The sequence below is a fragment of the Manis javanica genome, chromosome 6 (genome assembly GCF_040802235.1).
Source record: "Manis javanica isolate MJ-LG chromosome 6, MJ_LKY, whole genome shotgun sequence".
Classification (NCBI taxonomy): Eukaryota; Metazoa; Chordata; class Mammalia; order Pholidota; family Manidae; genus Manis; species Manis javanica.
In genome coordinates, this window is record NC_133161.1 from 101150964 (window position 1) to 101171844 (window position 20881).

General features: G+C 36.1%; 1 protein-coding gene across 1 annotated transcript in view; it reads left to right on the forward strand.

The window, feature by feature from the left end:
* The window catches only part of SPMIP7 (sperm microtubule inner protein 7), a 54822-nt gene that overhangs the window by 20546 nt on the left and 13395 nt on the right, over positions 1-20881 (forward strand). Inside the window, exons 3-7 of the mRNA XM_017680444.3 lie at positions 6428-6504; positions 12019-12157; positions 13515-13582; positions 18109-18150; positions 20143-20250. Coding sequence (XP_017535933.3) covers positions 6428-6504; positions 12019-12157; positions 13515-13582; positions 18109-18150; positions 20143-20250 — 434 coding nt within the window. The remainder of the gene's footprint in view (positions 1-6427; positions 6505-12018; positions 12158-13514; positions 13583-18108; positions 18151-20142; positions 20251-20881) is intronic.

Consider the following 20881-nt stretch of genomic DNA (forward strand, 5'->3'; position numbering starts at 1 on the left):
TGCAAGTATATTATACCTCAATACAATTTATTTTTTAAATTAATTATAAACAGTTTTACAACAACAAAGTTGACAACTAGGTAAAATGAACAAATTCCTTGAAATTACAACTTAGTAAAACTTACACAAGAAGAAAATCTGAGTAACCTCTATTTAACTACTTCAATTAATTATCAGAACACATTCTACAGAGAAAACTCCAGGCATAGATAGTTTTACTGATGAATAAACTAAAATATTTAATGGAGAAATAACATCATATTATCCAAAGAATATAATTGAGAATAAAAGAACCCTGACACAAAAATATGAAAAATATATTGCAATGAAAAATTACAATCTGATAGGCCCATGAACATTCAAGACAGTCCTTAAGAAAAATTTTCTTGGATTGGCAATATATAAAAAGGCTAATATATCATCACTAAGTGGGGATTATCCCAGGATTGCAAGATTAGCTTGATATTAAAAAATCATTGAATATTATTTACTGTATTATCAGAATTTTGAAAAATGTATATAATTATCTCAGTCAATGATTGAAGGCCAATATACAAAAAAGAATACAGTTCTTTATTCTAGTGACTAGAAATTGGAAAATGGAATTATAAAAATACCACTAAAATAACATTTTAAAAATCATCATACTTATGGATAAATTTAATAATGGATGTTCAAAACTCTACACTAGACCTACTTCAAAATGCTGAGACAATGATCTGAATAAATGGAGAGATATATCATGTTCATGGAATGAGAAACTCAGTATTTTTAAAGATACTAATATTGAAATTAATCTCCAAGTCACAACTACTTGGAGATTTTCCTTAACATAATTATTCTTGCCTTTTTTGTACAGTTATTTTGTCTCTGAAATTTATATTAAGTTGTAAATGATTTGGAAAGCCAAAACTATCTTGAAAAAATGAATACAGTAGCTTCTAAAACAAAATATAAGGTAAAGTATCTGCAACCTTGATTCGCAAAAAATTTCCTATAGAGGACATCAAAATCACTATCTTCAGAAAAAAAAGTTTTATTAAAATTAAAGACTGCTCTTCAAAAGACAATATGAAAGAAAATGAAATCAAAATGTGAGCCGGAGGTAAATGAAGACATATACATGGCCAATGACCACATGAAAAGATGCTCAATATTATCAGTCATGAGGGAAATGCAATAAAAACCAAATGAAATACCACTAAATATGCACTAGAATGTCTAAAATTAAGATGCTTGAAAACCATCTAGTTGGAGGAGCTAGTATGATTTTTAAAGGAAGGAAATAAACAAATCTTTGCCCCAGTCTTTTTAAATGTGTGTATAATTTGAAATAAAACATTTTCAAATAAAAAAAAGACTCTTGACAACATCACATGATGATGAGGACAAAGAGCAACTGGATCTTTCAGATCTTTTGGCATAGTAAATTATAAAGTGAAACTTATATCTATACCTGACTCAGTAAATCTGTTTTCAAGCATTTACCCAATAAAATCAAAGCATGTGTCCACAAAAAGATGTGTGCAGGAATACACAAAGTACACACACAAAAAATCCATCAAAAGGAAAATGGATTAGGTGATCATAGAATGGAATAGTATTCAATTTTAAAAAGTGAGCCATTGGTATACACCAAAACATGCAAGAATCTCAAAAATATTGAAAGGATCAAAAGAAGACAGACTCAAAAGAATGTATACTTCATGATTTAAATTACACAAAGGTAAAAAGCAGGCAACAATAAGTCATGAGAAAAGAAACATCATAGTGGCTGCCTGTGGGATGAAGATGGGAAGGAAAAAAACAAAGTAATTTGGGGAGATGACAAAAATATTCTATATTTTGACTGAGATATCAGTTACATGAGTTTCTAAATTAAGTCAAACCAATCAAATTGTACAGTAAAACCCTATCCATTTCACTCTGTGTAAATAGTTCCTCAATAAAAATATGTAAAAATATATAAAAGTAAAACTAAAGACCATCACTCAAAGTTTAAGCCTCTATCTAATCAATTAAACCAAAACAAATTAAATAAAAAACTGACAAATCAGTAAATTCCAATGGATAAAGCAATTATGTTAATATTGTAACATATTTTATAGTTTCTAATTTATCTGACAGGAGGTAATGTGTTAGTAATGCCTACAGCATTGCTATTCTAACTGCAACAATTTGGAAGTTTAGGATTAAGAAGCTTACTTCCAAAACTGTCAAAGACTGAACTGTTTCCATAAATTCTCCCCGTTGCCTTCAAATACATTGAAATGCAAAATATATTTTTAAATTAATACATAGCTAAGTTCAAAAGCAAGAAGAGAGAGAGAAAGATCCATGTGCTAGAAAGGGATGGGAAATCCAATTCTAAAAAATATGTGTGAGCTTACATTAAATTTTTCATGGGTGTAGCCTGGGTAACAGAGACCCAAATATAGTATGGCTGGAACACCATGGAAGTTTATTTCTCCTTTGCCTAACAATCCATGGGTCTTAGACTAGCCTGTAATCCTCTTCCATGACAATTTCCTGGACTCACTCTATTGGGTACATCCTAAGCATCAGGCTAGAAGAAAGGTCAAATAGGGACATCCTTCTCCTTTTATGGACTTGTCCCAGAGGACGCACATAGCCCTTTAAGTCATACTGGCAGAACTTAGTATACTCTAGTTGCAAAGGAATTGTGAAAGGGTTATCTCTAATCCAAGATCACAGGTCCAGGTAAAAGTGGATTTCTTTTACTGTAGAAATGAGGAATGAAACAGGATTTGGCCAAAACCAGAGAACACAAGGACTGGAATTTTAATACAGAGGAAAGGGAAGCTTATCGATAGACACCAACCATCACACTAGAATAGTACATCTAGAAAAATCTATCCTTCAAGAACATAGGCTGAATTAGTCTTCTATTGCTGCTATAACAAACTCACGTAAATTTAGCGGCTTAACCAATACATATTTATTTTACAGTTTTGGAGGTCAAAAGTCAAAAATTGGTCTCATTGGGTTAAAATCAAGATCTTAGCAGGGTTATGTTCCTTCTAGAAGCTTTCAGGTAGAATCCATACCGCCTTTTTCAGCTTCTAGAAACCACCCACATTCTTGGCTCATGGAGACTCTTCATCATCAAAGCCAGCAATGACAGGCCAAGTTCTTTTCTCATCACACAGAATCACTTTCACCTATTTATCTGCCTGGTTGCCTACATTATGGACTTGAGGATTAAATTGTCCCCATCTGATGTCTAGGACAATTTTTCTACTTCAGAGTCACCTGATTAGCAACTTGAATTCCATCTGCAACCTGAATTACCCTTTTCTATGTAAGGTAACATGCAGTTTCCAGGGATTACAACATAGATATATTTGAGGGCCAAAATATACTGATTATATTAAGTCTAGATAAAGACATTTTCAAGTAAAGCAAAATGAAGGCATGTACTGTCAACAGTTGTGCACTAAAAGAAATCCTGAGTGAATAAAGACTACTTTTTCCTTTTAATTTCTTTAAAGTACATATTATTGTTTAAAACAAAAAGCATGACATTATTTTCTGAATCTTATTATAAATGTAGATGTAATACATGTGACAACTATAGAATAAGGAACGACAGGGTGCGGTAAATGGACTTATGATTGTAATGTTTGTACACTATATAAAGTGGTACTATATATATTAGCTCTAAGTGGCCTATGAGAAGTTAAAAATGTCTATTGTAATCTTTAAGGCAACCACTAAAATGTAATACATAGATGTACAGTTACAGAGCCAATTAATGACTTAAATTGGAATTCTGAAGAACGTCCACACATTTAAATAATTCAACAAAGGCAGAAAACAGAGGGGCAGAAACATAGAAGCAAACAGGAAGCAATAATGGGTGCATCTAATCCAACTATATCAATAGTTGTATTAAATATTAATATACTAAGCATTCCAAATGAAAAGTAGAGATTATCAGAATGGATAAAAAAGCAAGACACAACTATATGCCATCTACAAGAGGTACACTTGCAATATAAAGATACAAGCAGTCTGAAAGTAAATGAAGGAAAATATATCAGATGCACATAGTATATTTACCACAGTCATGCTGGAGCATAAAACAAGTCTTAATACATTTAAAAGAATTAAAATAATTCCACATGTGTTCTCCATCCACCACAGAGTTAAATTAAAAATAAGTGACCATAAAATGTCTAGGAAATATCAAAGATTTTTAACTTAAAAACCAACTTCTAAACAATTTATGGGTCAAATTAGAATACACAAAAGAGATTAGAAAATATTTTAAAGTAAATGATGATGAAAATAAAGCCCATCATGCATTTGATGCATTTATTAAATTATTGCATTAAATGCATTATGATGCATTCAAGACTCTGCAAAGAGGGGAAAAATGGCCTTTTATGCTATATTAGAAAAGAAAAGAGGCCTAAAATTAATGATACAAATTTCAGTCTTAAGAAATTTGTATATTTAAATTAAATAAAAAATTAGAGCAAAGATTTAAAACATAAAACTAGAAATCAATGAAAAATAAAGAAGACATGAGAGAAAATTTCAAAAGCCAAAAGCTGTTTCTTTGAAAAGATCAACAAAAGTGATTGACTGTTCACTAGTATGATCAAGAAACAGAGAGAACACATGACATGAATATAGGAAGTTAAAGAGGGCTTATTATTACTGATTCTTAAAAAAAGGAATATTATAAACTACCATATGCCAATTACCTAAGTATCTTATGTTAAATGAAAAATTTCTTTTAAAAATATAATTCATCAGATTTAATACTAAATGAGCTATAATACAGGAATACATTCTATTTCTTAAAGAAATTTAATTTTTCTTACTAAAAATCTCCCACACTGAAAACTTCAGATTTAGATGGTTTCACTGTTGAATTTTATCAACCACTCTAGGAAGAAATCACAATAATCTTATGTTATTTCAGAAAATAGAAATAGGGACATTTCCAAGTAATTTTAGAGGTCCAGCTTCACCTAATAATCCCCAAACCAGACAAAGATTTTACAAAAAAAGAGAAAATTACAGACTAATGTTCCTCATGTACAGAGACATAAAAATACTTAGTAAAAATAAAAATCAGCTATTTATAAAAATAATGGTATGTCATGATCAAATGAGATTTATCTCAGGAAGCAAATATTCCTTTAACATTAAAAAGGCAACATAATTCATCATACTAATGGAACTATTACATTATTTCACTAGATTTAGCTTTGATGAAATTTTAAAAATATAATGAACAGGTTTAATCAGAGACTAGAAATAGGTGAAGCTAAGGAAGTGGTGAGGAGGACAGTTGACAGTAGTAGAAGAACCGTAGAAAGGGAAGTCACCAAGGCCAAGAGACATAGAGACAGAATGGGAAGGTCCCGCATTTGTCTAACAGGAGTTCCATAGGAGGAGAATAAAGAGGATCCACTGACAATAAAGAGATAAAAATGGGGAAGAGCCTAAATTGAGGAAAATCATGAATTCTCAGATTGAAGAAGCATAACAAGTCTTAAACCAGATGAACAAACTATATACTCTCCTAAACAAATTATATTGAGAATGTAGGAAAACCAAGACAAATATCCTAAATATAACCAGAAGGTGGGGGTGGGAGATACAAAATACATGCAAACAATTAAACTAAGTATACTTTCAGAGAAACAACACAGTCCAGAAATCAATGGGACATATTTAGGTTACTACATAACCATAACCATTAAACTAGTATTCCAAACCCATCTGGAGCATGATTAAAAAGTGTGGATGAGTTCAAAAACAGAACTAGAAGTTCACATCCTTGAAAGAATTACTGAAAATTGAACTTCAGCAAAAAAAGAATAGAACCAAGAATCCAGGGGGACAAAACAAATAGGATATGTGAAGCAAAAGTCAGCACTGGTAAAATATTGTGGAAAATCTCAATAAATAATAACCATTAAAGAAAGTATGAGCCATTAAAGATATAATTATCAATTAATTAAATAATTTTAATAAAGTAGTATGGAAGATAGGAAGAGAGAAATATTTCAGAACTACTGTCCTTATATGTCAGAAGACAAGACAGGTAAGACTTTTTAAAAGTTTAAATCACATAATCACATGGTGCTGAAAGCTGATTATTTGCCAGCTCTTAAAATTGAAGAGCTTTCTCATAAAAATATAACTTTCTATTAACTTAAATATACATTTTGAAATTTAACTTAATCATTAGGGGAACATATACAGGATGTAAATTTCCAAAATAACAGAGGAAAGTAGAGGAGTGCTCAACTTGGTCCATCCAGGATGTGCTAGGAAAGAAGAAAAATGAAAAAAAAAGAGGAAAAAGGGAAACGTGGTGAGTAGAAACCATTAGCAATTCCCATTTATATACGACCTCTTCTAACTTATCATTCCCACCTTTTAGGATGATGGAGAATCACTTTTCCAAGCAAACAAGAAATATAATGCAAAGGATTCATTTTATAAGTCGTCTACACAAAAGTAAGCTTTCTTTTTCCAATAGAATTTTGTTTTAATGATGTATTTCTTCTATCTTTCAGGACACAGCCCCTTTGTGTTTTATGTTTTTTCCTTGGTCAGTCTTGGAAGGTTGTATTTTTCTAGGAAGTTGTCCATTTCTTCTCGCTTTTCCAGCTTGTTAGCATATAGGTTTTCATAGTAGTCTCTAATAATTCTTTGAATTTCTGTGGGGTCCGTCATGATGTTTCCTTTCTCGTTTCTAATTCTGTTGATGTGTGTTGATTCTCTTTTTCACTTAATAAGTCTGGCTAGAGGCTCATCTACTTTGTTTATTTTCTCAATTCTCTTTTTCACTTAATAAGTCTGGCTAGAGGCTCATCTATTTTGTTTAGTTTCTCAAAGAACCAGCTCTTGGTTTCATTGATTTTTTCTATTGTTTTGTTCTCCTCAATTTTGTTTATTTCTTCTCTGATATTTATTATGTCCCTCCTTCTGCTAACGTTAGGCCTCATTTGTTCTTCTTTTTCCAATTTTGATAATTGTGATGTTAGACTATTCATTTGGGATTGTTCTTCCTTCTTTAAATATGCCTGGATGGCTATATACTTTCCTCTTAAGACTGCTTTTGCTGCGTCCCACACGCTTTGTGTTGTTGTCATTTATTTCCATATATTGCTGGATCTCCATTTAAATTTGGTTATTAATCCATTGACTATTTAGGAGCGTGTTGTTAAGCCTCCGTGTGTTTGTCAGCCTTTTTGTTTTCTTGTAGAAGTTATTTATAGTTTTATACCTTTGTGGTCTGAAAAATTAGTTGGTAGAATTTCAATCTTTTGGAATTTACTGAGGCTTTTTTGTGGCCTAGTATGTGGTCTACTCTGGAGAATGTTCCATGTGCACTTGAGAAGAATGTGTATCCTGTTGCTTTTGGATGTAGAGTTCTATAGATGTCTATTAGGTCTATCTGTTCTAGTGTGTTGTTCAGTGCCTCTGTGTCCCTACTTACTTTCTGTCTGGTGGATCTTTCCTCTGGAGTGAATGGTGTGTTGAAGTCTCCTAAAATGAATGCATTGCATTCTGTTTCCTCCTTTACTTCTGTTAGTATTTGTTTCACATATGCTGGTGCTCCTGTGTTGGGTGGATATATATTTATAATGGTTATATCCTCTTGTTGGACTGAGTCCTTTATCATTATGTAATGTCTTTCTTTATCTCTTGTTACTTTCTTTGTTTTGAAGTCTATTTTGTCTGATACTAGTACTGCAACACCTGCTTTTTTCTCCTTATTGTTTGCATGAAATATCTTTTTCCATCCCTTCACTTTTAGTCTGTGCATGTCTTTGGGTTTGAGGTGAGTCTCTTGTAAGCAGCATATAGATGGGTCTTGTTTTTTTATCCATTCAGTGACTCTATGTCTTTTGATTGGTGCATTCAGTCCATTTACATTTAGGGTGATTATCGATAGGTATGTACTTATTGCCATTTCAGGCCTTAGATTCGTGGTTACTGAAGGTTCCAGGTTACTTTCCTTACTATCTAAGAGTCTAAACTTAACTCACTTAGTATGCTGTTACAAACACAATCTAAAGGTTCTTTTCTATTTCTCCTCCTTTTTCTTCCTCCTTCTTTCTTTATACATTAGTTATCAAATTCTGTACTTTTTGTCTATCCCTTGATTGACTTTAGGGATAGTTAATTTAATTTTGCATTTGCTTTGTAATTAGTTCTTCTTTCTTTACTCTGGTTTTATTACCTCTGGTGACAGCTATTCAACCTTAGGAACTCTTCCATCTATAGCATTCCCTCCAAAATAGACTGTAGAGATGGTTTATGGGAGGTAAATTCTCTCAGCTTTTGCTTATCTGGAAATTGTTTAATCCCTCCTTCAAATTTAAGTGATAATCTTGGCAGATAAAGTAATCTTGATTCCAGGCCCTTCTGCTTCATGGCATTAAATACATCATGCCACTCCCTTCTGGCCTGTAAGGTTTCTGCTGAGAAGTCTGATGTTAGCCTGATGGGCTTTCCTTTGTATGTGGTCTTATTTCTGTCTCTGGCTGCTTTTACCAGTCTGTCTTTATCCTTGATCTTCCCCATTTTAATTACTATGTGGTGTCATGGTATTGTCTTCCTTGGGTCCCTTGTGTTGGGAGATCTGTGGATCTCCATGGCCTGGGAGACTCTCCTTCCCCAGATTGGGGAAGTTTTCAGCAACTACCTACTCAAAGACACTTTCTATCCCTTTCTCTCTCTCTTCTTCTTCTGGTACCCCTATAATGTGTATATCATTCCACTTGGATTGGTCACACAGTTCTCTCAATATTCTTTCATTCTTAGAGATCCTTTTTTCTCTCTGTGCCTCAGCTTCTTTGTATTCCTCTTCTCTAGTTTCTATTTCATTTATTGTCTCCTCCACCGTATCCAACCTGCTTTTAATACCCTCCATTGTGCTCTTCAATGATTGGATCTCTGACCTGAATTCATTCCTGAGTTCTTGGATGTCTTTCTGTACCTCCATTAGGATGTTGATTATTTTTATTTTGAACTCCCTTTCAGGAAGAGTCATGTGATCCATATCATTTAAATCTTTCTCAGGAGTTGTATTAACAATTTTACTCTGGACAAGGTTTCTTTGGCATTTCATGTTTGTGTATGGCACCCTCTAGTGCCCAGAAGCTGTATTCTGGAGCTGCTGAGCCCCTGAAGCAATGTCAGGGGTCGCAGGGGAGCGGTACTGGTACCTGGGGGTAGGAAAGAGCTGTTCCCCGCCTCCTGGCTGCTGTGCCTGTCTCCACTGCCTGAGCCAGTGGGCCAGTCACACAGGTATAAGTTTTTGTCCCAGAGCAGCCAGATATGGATCCCTGCTTTCCACAAGCAGCCGGAATCCCAGTCTCCCCAGGAACTCTGCCTGTATTATCTTTCCAACCCGGTAGTCATGCGAGTCTCATGAAAGCACCATGAAATGTAGGTTTGTGCTCCCAGAGCAGACCTCGGAGCTGGGTATTCAGCAGTCTGAAGCCTTCCACTCCCTCCCTGCTCCATTTGTCTTCCTCCCGCTGGGGTGGGGGAGGGGCTCAGGTCCCGTGGAGCCACAGCTCTGGTATGTTACTCCCTTCGCTGAGGTCTGCTCTTTTCTCCAGGTGTGTGCAGTCTGATGCCGTCCTCTTCCCTGTTGCTCTCTCAGGATTAGACATGCCAACTATATTTTCCAATAGTATTCATCTTTAGGAGGAAGCCTCTGTCTCTCCTCTTATGCCACCATCTTTAATCCAATCTCCTATTCATATTATCTTGTATTATATGAATAATTTAGAGACCACCAATTTTTAGTTACATTGATTACAAAAATAAATAGGTCAAGGAAGAGTCTTAAAGAAAGCCTATATTTTATGGAAGAAAAAAGTCCAAAACAGAAAGGAAATAGAGAGGGAGGAGATAAGACTACAAGGTCATAGAAAACAAGGTTAGAGAATGCTTGGATGTTCATTTACTCTTTAAGAAAACATACAGAGTAGCTATTATATGTTTATGCTCTGAAATTCATCATGAATAAAGCAGAAATCTCTTAAGGGCTATGGATAATAAGCAACAAACATGATACATAGAATGAATCATATCTTCTAAGGTGAAGAGTCTAGGAAAAGATAAAAGGAAAAAGTAGAAGAGTGTAAGATCAGGCATGTTCTGTGTGTGAGCTAATGGGCTTCACTAATGAATAGGTGCTCTAGGTAGGCCTCCTTCAGTGATGAGATTAGAGTAGAAGCTCAGAAGAGGTAAGGGAGCAACATGCGTATACATGAAGTGACTATTATCCAGGTAATGGGAATATAGAATGCAAGCCGTACGTCAGAAGTGTGCTTGGAATGTCCTCGGAGGACAGGAGGACAGGGTTCCTGGAGCAAAGTAAGAGAGTGGGAGTAAGGAAAAGCAGAGGTGGCAACATGCAGGCAGTGCTCAGGACCCAGGTCTTGTGGGTGCTTTCAGCATCTGTAAACACCAGGGCTTTTGCTCTGAAGGAACAGAGGGTTTAGCAAAGAAGTGGTAGGACCAGATTGTATATCAAAACATGGTGTTGCCTGCTCTGTTCAGAGCAGACAGGATGAGGAGAGAGACTGAGAGGCCAGCTAGGAGGTTATGGCTTCATCCAAGTCAGAGATAAGTTTGGCTCAGAGGGGATGGTAGGAAGGTTTATGCAATAATTGCATGCGTGGATTATTCTTCTGGATATAGTTGAAAATAATGCCAACACAATTTCCAGATTTGAGGTAATGAGTCAGAAAGACAGTGGAATCAAGAATTATCCAAAGGCTTCAGACCCTGCAGCAGGATGGGCTGAAGTTACCATTACTTTATGTGGTGAAGGCAGGTAGAGCAGGTGATGAGGGAAAGATAAGAAGCTGATTTTAAACTTGCTGAATAGAAAGATGTTCATTAGACATCCAAGTAGCCATGTCAAGTGATGGAGCATGTGGAACTGGAGTTTAGGAGAGAGGTCTGGGCTAGAGAGAGAAATAAGTTGGTGCCATGGCTCAAAGCCTGCTATGAAGTGATTGCAAGGCAACGTTAACAAAGTGTTTCAGGGAGGAGGGAGTGGTGACCTATTTTACATCATGTAAGTGGTCAAGTAAGATGGGCAGATTTTGTACACACACGCACACAAACACACACAAGATGGCTGGAATCTTTGTCCCATGCTCATAACTTTTATTATTTGGTTGCATTGGTATAGAAAAGGGGAATGCTGCTAATTCTTCAGAGGTAATAATCTGGATTTGAGTCCTGACTTTGACCATCCATTGGCTGAGTGACCTTAAAGAAACAAATTCAATTCTCTAAGCAATACTTCACTTATTTGTAAACTAATGATCTTCCTGCCCTGCTACAAAGGTCAAATGAATTTTTTTCTTTGTCATCTGTAAGATATATATAAGTATATGCATTCGTTTTCTACTACCATGTAACAGATTACCACAAATTTATCAGCTTTAAACCACACCCTTATTATCTCACAGTTGTATGGGCCAGAAGTCCAGGCATGCCGCAGGTGGGATTAAGGCTCAGGGTTTCTCAGGCTGGAATAAAGGTGTCAGATGAGGCTGGGTCCTCATCTTCTGAGGACTGTTGGAAGAATTCAGTTTGTAGCACCTGTAGGGCTCATGTGACTTGTCTCTTTAAGGACAGCTGGAGAGCATCTACTGATGTTTTTGTCTCTTTTTAGGGCTCACCTGTTTAGGTCACACCCACTTAGAACAGCTGCGTTTTGATCAATGCAAATTCAACTGATTAGGGAACTTAACTACAGGTGCATAATCCATTTAGCACATGAAGTTGCCCAAGATCACACAGGGGATATCCTCCCATCTTCCTTTGCTCTGCTCTCACCTGAGGGGAGGTGACTAAATATGGCATGTACACCAAGGGGCAGGAAACCCTGGGTTCACCTTAGAATTTTGCCTGCCACAGTTGCCATTGTCATGAACTATATCAATTGAATACATATCTTTCATAAAATGTGATTATTTAATGATTTCATAGAGCTTATGAAGTTGTTCCTTGGGACAAGATGCTACCACCAAAACTTGATCCAGAAGAAACAACAGTGGAAAAAGCTGCTGATCTTGTCTCACAGTGTTTTACACTAAAGAGGTATGAAAGGCTGCCAGCAGTAACTCAGGTCAGTGATTTGGGACCTTAATTGCCTGTGCACAAGCCCTTTTTGCCATATGAATTTGTATTTTTGCAATAGTTCATTTATTACTGAATTGAACTGCAAAACTATAAGTCACAATTATACTTATTTTACTGTGAGAAGAACAAGTAGATATATACATTTATGGAATTGAAAGTGCCATAATCATGAAAGTCACCAGTGACCTCAAATAGTTTAATATTGCCTATACTGAATTTTTTAAAATTTTATTTAAAGACTCCCTCTTTCTCAAAAGTCATTTGCTAAGACTGTGTCTATTTTAAACATTGCAAAAGAAGGAGTAAATAATGAAGAAAACATGGAGGAATGATTATGATTCCACCAGAAAACCTATTCTGAAAACAGATCTTGAAATTTAATCTAGAATTCACCTTTGCATGTTCTGAGCCAAAATGGGAAAATCCATGAATTAAAGAGCTCTTATCTAGTAAAACAAAGCATTCCTAGTTGTCCATAGAGATCTCCATTCATTTCACTTCTGAACATCAAGAATTCATCCCATGGACTATTGTATACACACTACTTTTCCTGACATCTGTATCTCTCCATGTTTTTCTGCTGATTAAAACCTATCACATTTTATAAAGCCCATACTCCTTTAACAGGATATGTCCCCAATTCTCTGTTATTTTCCCAACCCCTCCTCAACCCCATTTCCTCTTCCTCTCCCCCTTGCCTGTCCACCCCACCAGCCACACATCACTCCCACACTGTATCTCTTCTATCACATTTTATGCTAGACCTTCCTCAAGTCCCCAAATCAGCCATGCTCTTTCTCAGGCCATGTCTTTTCCAAACAGCATTCCACTGCCTTCAGCACTGTATTTTTTTTCTGGGTTAAATCCAGAGAATCTTTCAGGTCTTATGTTAGACCTCACTTTTGACTTGGTAACACTGGATTAGATGTCCCTGCTCTGAGCTCACATTGATCCCCTCAATCTTTTGGGATTAGCCTGGGCCTGCAGAGTGGGCGAGGTGGATCCAAGAGAGCACGGTCTCTGGGGTAAAACAAAATCAGGCCTTTCACAAGGGTTTCAGTCCAAAGAAGGTGGGTAATGAGGCAGATTCCAGCTATGAGAAAACAAACTGCAATGGAGGGTCTAAGAGCAGGCAGAGACCAGGAATGGCTCTGGAACAAACCCGGAGGTGCTGAGGATGCTTGGGGTACCTTTCATTGGAGCCCGGGCTTGCCTAGGATGCAGAGAGGACTGTTCAGAGTATGGGGCTGATACACTAGAGATTACAGTAATTGGAGCTTATTTACTAGAGAGTACAGTAACATGTTCATGTGATGTGTCATTGATTTTGATGATGATTTTAGATGGTTGGTGGACTCTGGGACAGATTTCAGACAAGATCTTTTGTGGCACCAGTTAAACCAGTTAATTTGTAAGTTTTATCTCTTTATATTCTCATTACTAGAATTTCACCATCATATATTTATGATTAAGCCTCATTGTTCTAGCCCATGGGTTAAGGAGAGGGGTGAGAAGCATATTTCTCGAGAGCATTCCAGAGGCCCTCAGACTTCCATCCCTATGACTGAATACAAATTCCAGTTCAATCTCTCAGGTTGCTGCTTTTTCTTATTTTCTCTTAACCCCCTTTAAAATATAGACTATTCAATATACAGCAACATTTAAAAATAAGGAATTACTTTATAAACAATTTGATATGAATAATTATAACATTGCAAAACCCATGGACTCCACAGGATTATAATTTTTTATCAACTCTTGTATCATATAGTTATTTTGTGTTCTACTGCTACTAGAAAGTATGGTTTCATTACAAACCCTTTCACAGATGTGATTATGTACATTTAGTTTAAAAGAACTTAGTGTTTCTGCCTTTGAAAAATGTCAGTTTTGTCTCTTTACTTTTGTTCTCACTACAACTCACAATCCAGGTCATCATTTCTTTTTATTTATTAAATCAGTTTTCAATATTTCAATATATACAATCTGAATATGATATAATCTGTGTATCTACTTCCCAGCTTGAGAAATAAACCATTACCAACACAGTAGAAGCCCCCGTGTGCTTCTCCCTAAGCACATGTTCCTTCCACATAGATCACCACTATTCTCCATTTGACGTTTCACATTTTCATTCATCCCTTTAATCCTTTAAAGTATGTGTCTTATTCTTAACCAAGATATGGTATTGCATGCCATGTTTATAAACTCAATATAGGAGATGTCATACCTCTGTTTATACAACTCAACATTTTTGTTCAGTATTGTGCTTGTGAGACTCATATATGATGGCTTCGGTATCTTTAAGACTTCATTCTCCCTGCTATATCATCTTCCACTCAGTGGATACACAACAATTTATTTATCCATTCTCATAATTTAATTTTTTTTCTGTTTTTTATTACAGTTGGAAATAATGTCCCCTTATCTTCATGCTCCAGAGTATTAAAAGATTTCTGGCATTTCTCTATACATACTTGTATCCACAATTTCTGCACCAAGAAGCGTGCACTTCTTACAGTCTAGATATTGTCACATCCTTCTCCATATGAGTTTTACCAATGGACTCAACTACTGGCAGTACTTTAGTTCCCCAAACTGCACATTGTGGCCAATATTTGGATTTTTCAAGTTAAAAAAATTCCAGTCTTTATTATACTTTGTTATAATTTTAACTCATATTTACCTGATCACTAATAATAATTTTTAAAGTTATGACTTGTGTGTTCACATCTAAAACTTAGCTGTTCATCTATTTTGCCCTTTTGCACTTTGATTATTGGTCATTTACTTATTGACCATTGAAACTTTTATGATTATTTTTCTGGATAAAAACCCCTTATTGGTAATAATATGCATCAAAGTATTTCTCTTTAGTCTGTGACCTTTATATCTTACAGCATCCATTCCTGAACTGAAGTTTTGAATTTTAATAAAACTGAATTTATCAACATTCTTCTCCATGTCTTGTTATATTTTTGGAGATTTTAATATAAATATCTTTCCGTAACCAGAAGTAATAAAGTTTTATCCCCTTTACTTACTATTTTTCCTAAAAATTTAAAGTTCTCTTTTTCACATTTATGTCTTTAAACCACTTGAAATCGACTCTTACTTATGATGTGAGCTAGGACTCCATTTCTCAACATGATTAAGCAATTACCCTGGTCTAGTTCAACAAAGTAGACTCCACTAAGTAGTTTAGTGAGTGACTTGTAGCCATCAGTGGTGAGTTGCAACCCATCAGTTGTGAGTATTTTATAACCAGTATTTTATAAAAATTAAATAAAATACAAAATATCAGAATGAATCACATGGGACTTTAAGCCAATAATTGTATTTTGCAACAAATAGCACAGCTGGTTATGAGGAAAAGTGTGGGACAGACAATGTATAAGAAAAACATGCTGTCCGCGATGAGGTCATTCCATCTTTTGTTTCCAGGAGTTTCATCTGAATTTTTGGTTTGATGATAGTCAATTTAATCATCACCTCAATGGAAGCGTTAATCTTGTACATTTAATTTTATATTTACCTAATCCACAATAAATTGCTAAGTAAAGAAGATTTTTAGCCTTAATCAGCAAAACAAATGAAAGTTTTGGTAAATTTCAATCATGGAAAAATGATATCAAAGGTAAGATTTTTCAGATCTTTGACCACTGTACAACTTCAAAACAACCAGCAAAAACTGTTCTCCTAAGAAGAATTTTTGTTGTTACTGCAAGAAAAAAGAATAATGAAGTAGAAATAAGAAAAATCATAACTTAGGTTTGGAATTGTAAATAGTGATAATATTGAGAAAAATATTGGGTCTTGTCAGGAAACTTAGATTTTTTTTGACCCACATTCTAAAAATAATGTGTAAAATTTTTTATAAAGATTTTTTAAAAGATGTTTTTGCCAAATGTGTAAAACTTTTCAGTACAAATAAGAGATTCCAATGAATAAACTTAATGGTAATAATGTTGAAAACAAATGAAATAAGATTCTTGTATATACAGCAAGCTGAAATGACTGATAATCCCATTGAAATACCTGTTTAGAATAAATATATAAATTATTGGTGCTAATGCTTAATATTTTGTGAGTGCTCATGAAAAAAATTGTTTACATTCTTGTGGTAAAATAGCAAATAGATTACCCAGTTGATAGAATTTTTATTCCAGTTTTATGGGACAATTTTTTAAAATGATAAATCATCCAATGAATTAGAAGCCCTATGCCTTCATCAGAACTGCCACATCTCAGAACTCCTGAGGGTCCCACTCACCTCAAGCCATGACAACACTGGTCCCAAGAACTCACACAGAATCCAGCAAGTGAATGTTAATGACACCTTTATCAATAATCTTCAAAGCTAGAAACCATCAGGATATCTTTCAACAGGTGAATGGAAAAGCATACATTGGACAAACATGCTAGAGAACACCCATGCAAACGAATGCTACTCGGTAGTCAAAAAGACAACATACAGCAGTATGAATCTCAAATGCATTTTGCTCAGTGAGAGCATCTAGAGCCAGAAGGTCACATATTGTATGATTCCATTTATATAATATTATGGAAAAGGCAAAACTACGGGGAATGGGAAGATACCAGTGCTTGCCGTGAGTTGGGGGAGGGGGAATGAGCTGAACAGAAAGAGCCTTTAAAGGGAACATTTAGGCTGGTGGAAGTGGGCTGTACAGTTCTCTGGTGTCAGCTGCATGACTGCGTTTGTCAAACCACAGAACTATATGCCACAAAGAATGAACTTAATTGAATGCAAAGTAAAAAATAAACAATAAAGCTTACCAGGATATTAGGGAATTCCAGGAGGGAATCCCAACTGGAACAAGAATTTGTGTTACAAATAAGTGACATAACTGCACTTAGGTGGATGGGGAGAAAAGGAGTGCTCCTGAATAAATTTGGACTCTAATAAATTTAGATACAGAATTTTGACCAAACAGTGTAAGGTTAAAGACGAAGAACTGTATATGAGCAGTTTACTCTAGTTGGTAAATGTGTTTCTCACAGGGAAATGGGTTGCCAATTCTAAAACATCTTACATGTGTGCTAGGTTTGAATGACAAGCACACCTGGTATTTAATGGGAGGTAGGTTTCACGCTGTCAGAGAAAGAAATTACAAGTAAGAGAGAAAGCCTAAGGATGAACTGTGGCTTCCGGAGTAGAGTGGCAGACATCCTGTGAATTCAAGTTTATTTCAATATTTATACAGATGGTAGCTGCAGAGACATATGTAGATATGTGGGCCTCTGTGGGTTCCCATGCATCTGTACATTCCTAGCTCTGTCCCTGGAGAGGGCCAAGAAACAAGGCCACACCAGTAGCGACAGGCACATTTAGCACCCAGATGTTGGTTTTTAAGTCCATTCTCCAATAAAAGAAATTCTGAGGTCCTTGGAGAAATGGCTGATTCTAGGGCCAGAGCTCCTTGCAGCGTTGTAAATAACTGCATTTTGTGTAAGTCACTGAAATTGGTGCCATAGCTGCTCCATCTGTGCTGTGGACTATTAGACTTGGATGTCAATATGGGCCACTTAGAAGTAAAAATTCTGTGTGCCTAAGAAAATGCGCCCACTCGGTTAAGCCAACTATTGCATGTCTAATCACTAAGGAAGTACACAGCAAGAATCCTAAGAGGAGGGATTCGCAATAGGACTGAACCATGAGTCAACAGACACATACGTCCCTGAGAGTTTGGAGTTCTGCTTTTGGTTTTCACTTAAAGCTACATCTTTAAATCGTTTCTGTTTTAAATGAAAAACTCTTGGAGGCCAATTCCTATGACTAAAGACTCATTTTTACTACTGTGGCAATTTGATGTTTATTAAGCTAGTATCAATAACAATTGATAAGAGAACTACTGTGGCAATTTGATGTTTATTAAGTTAGTATCAATAACAATTGCCCTTTCTCTTTTTTCTAAGTGTGAGTCCAAGTTCTAGAAGCAAATACATTCCTCTCTATACGTAAGTAATGTTTTCCTTAATGTTTTAGAAATTACTAGATTTACATCTAAATTGTAGTTGCTTTCAGCCCACTAGTGTTTATAACTCACCTTTTAAGGTACCTTACGCTTTCTAACAGGGTTCTAATGTTTTCTTAGCACAGTGCCTGTTTAATGTCAGCAGTTTCCACACAGGTTTGTTAAAGATTTTGATAAAAGAAAGGAAGGGGGGAGCAGTATTTTTCTGTTTTCCCAAATTGGTTATTTTGTGAAATAAAATACCTTGGGTGCTGCTAACATTGGGTGTTGTCAACCAGAAAGGCTTCTACACTTGATGAGGAAGATGAGGCGCACCCGCTCACACTGAAGCACAGCAATCCTCTTGCTTTTCCCCATTTAACCCCGGCTTTCCAGGCATGGCAGAGCTGAGCTTTGGCCATCATTTTGCACAACCCACCTTTCAGTCTGTTCAGGCTGTTAAAACAAAATACTACATGCGGGGTGGCTTATAGACAATAGGCATTTTATCATCCTAGGCATCCTATCGTTATGTATATTTAATTTAACTGCGGTGGATGGAGAGCACATATGGAATCACTTCAATACTTTCAAATGTATAAAGACTTGTTTTATGTTCCAGCATGATTGTAGTAAACATATCATATGCACCTGATATATTTTCCTTCACTTACTTTCAGCTTATTTGTATCTTTATATTGAAAGCATACCTTTTGAGATAGCATCTTCCCTTCTTATCCATTCTAATAAGCTCTGCTTTTTAATTGGAATGCTTAGTATACTAACATTTAATGCAACTATTGATGTATTTGGGTTAGATGCACCATTTTATTATTGTTTTTTGTTTTCCTCTATATTTCTGCTCCTCTGATCATCTTTTATTGCCTTCTTTGAATTATTTAAATGTATGGACTTCTTTTAGAATTTCAATTTAAGTCATTACTTGGCTCTTTAACTGTACAGCTATTTATTACATTTTAGTTGTTGCTTCAGAGATTACAATAGACATCTTTAACTTGCCGCAGGCCACTTAGAGCTGATATATACTGTACTTCACATAGTGTACGAACATTATGACCATACTCCCATTCACCACACCTGTCATTCCTTATTCTATAGTTGTCACGTTGTTCTGGGGGCTGGAGGTCCTAGATCTGTATGCCAGTGTGGTCATCAAGGGCCCTCTTGTGGGTCACAGACTTCTATCCTCTCCTGGACATGGGAAGGGACCCCATGTGGGAGACTTTGACAAGACCCTTACTGTCATTCCTGAGGGCCCCACGTTGTGCCCTAAAGTACCTCCCAGCTCCTAATACCTCTACCTCCTCATGGAATCATCTTTGGGCATTAGGATTTCAACATATGAATTTGGGGGGGATATTAGCATGCAGATTGCAGTACCTTAGAACCAAGTAAATCCAAGAAAATGGAGGTGTCTGGGCCTGTCACCTTTGTCCTGCTTTACTGTTGCCTCTTCTGCTCTACAGCAGTTGACTAAGGTTGGTACTAGTGGCTCTGAAGTGCCTCGAGGACACTCTGACGGATGTCACTCAGCCATCTCTCAGGCTCCTGAAGGTGCACCGCTGGTTGTCCAGGACCCAGGGCGCTGTGTAGGTTTCCATCTTCCCAGCAGCCGTGGTAGTGCCGGCACGCACCCGCCTCAGCCTCCCCGGGTCTCTTCCCAGTCTCTGACGGAGGAGCTGTCCCAGGACTGCAGAAACAGCCAGTTGCTTTGCTCAAAAACACAAACCAGCTGTTACTTTCGTTCTGTCCCAAACTTAAGTTCACAAGTGCCTGGCAGCTCTTACTCCAAATAAGGGAAAATCCCCTTTCTTAAAGGCAAATTGTTTCATCCTTCTGGTTAATTTTTTTTTTTCATTTTCAGTGTTTGATCTATTTTAGCAAGTAAGATTTCCTTTGAAACTTAGGACCCTGTTTACCTATTTCTTCTGTTTCTTATAAAGAAACATGTCATCTTTTCTTGCCACCCCAACAGTGGCTGCGTACAGTCCACAAACGCTGATGACATTGACAACCCCGCTGGAGACACCACGTCTGTGGCCAAGCCTCGGAGCTCGAAAATTCTTTATACCAACACAAGTCAGTGAGTTTCAAGCATAATTATTCCCCTTACTTTACTATGGGCTGATGGACTTTATTATAAATGAAGGAATAAAAAAGGGCCTGCTATGGAACATCACTTAAGAAAAAAGACATCTAATTTCTGAGAGAACTGTAGTTAGTCACAAAGGAGATTTCAGTTTTGGTCACTGACTACCCTGGGAACCTTGGTATATATATATGAAATGTAAGTCCTGAGCTCTTTTTATTATGCCACTGAGTTGCCAAAAGTCATAGATATTATGGTATCAGCTTCCATAATGACTGATAAACTTTCAGAAGATTTCATGCAAGGCTGTAGTGTGAATCATGGCAGTAGTGTCATTGTTAGTTGATATCTATTTTTTAAAAACATCAGTTATGCCCATGAGGCAAACAAGTTAAAGTTCACATCAGCTCTCCTGCAGCCATATTCTGCTGTGGCTAAATGCAATATACTATATCTTACCATCATTTTGAATTTTCCTATGTCATATATTCTGACTAATTCTTCTGACTACTTGGCCAAACCATAACAATTTGTTTCAAAATGAACTTTGGTTTTAAAATATAGCCATGTAACTCATCTCATCTAAATGTCTATTTAATTCCACCAAAAGGAAAGAAAAAAATGC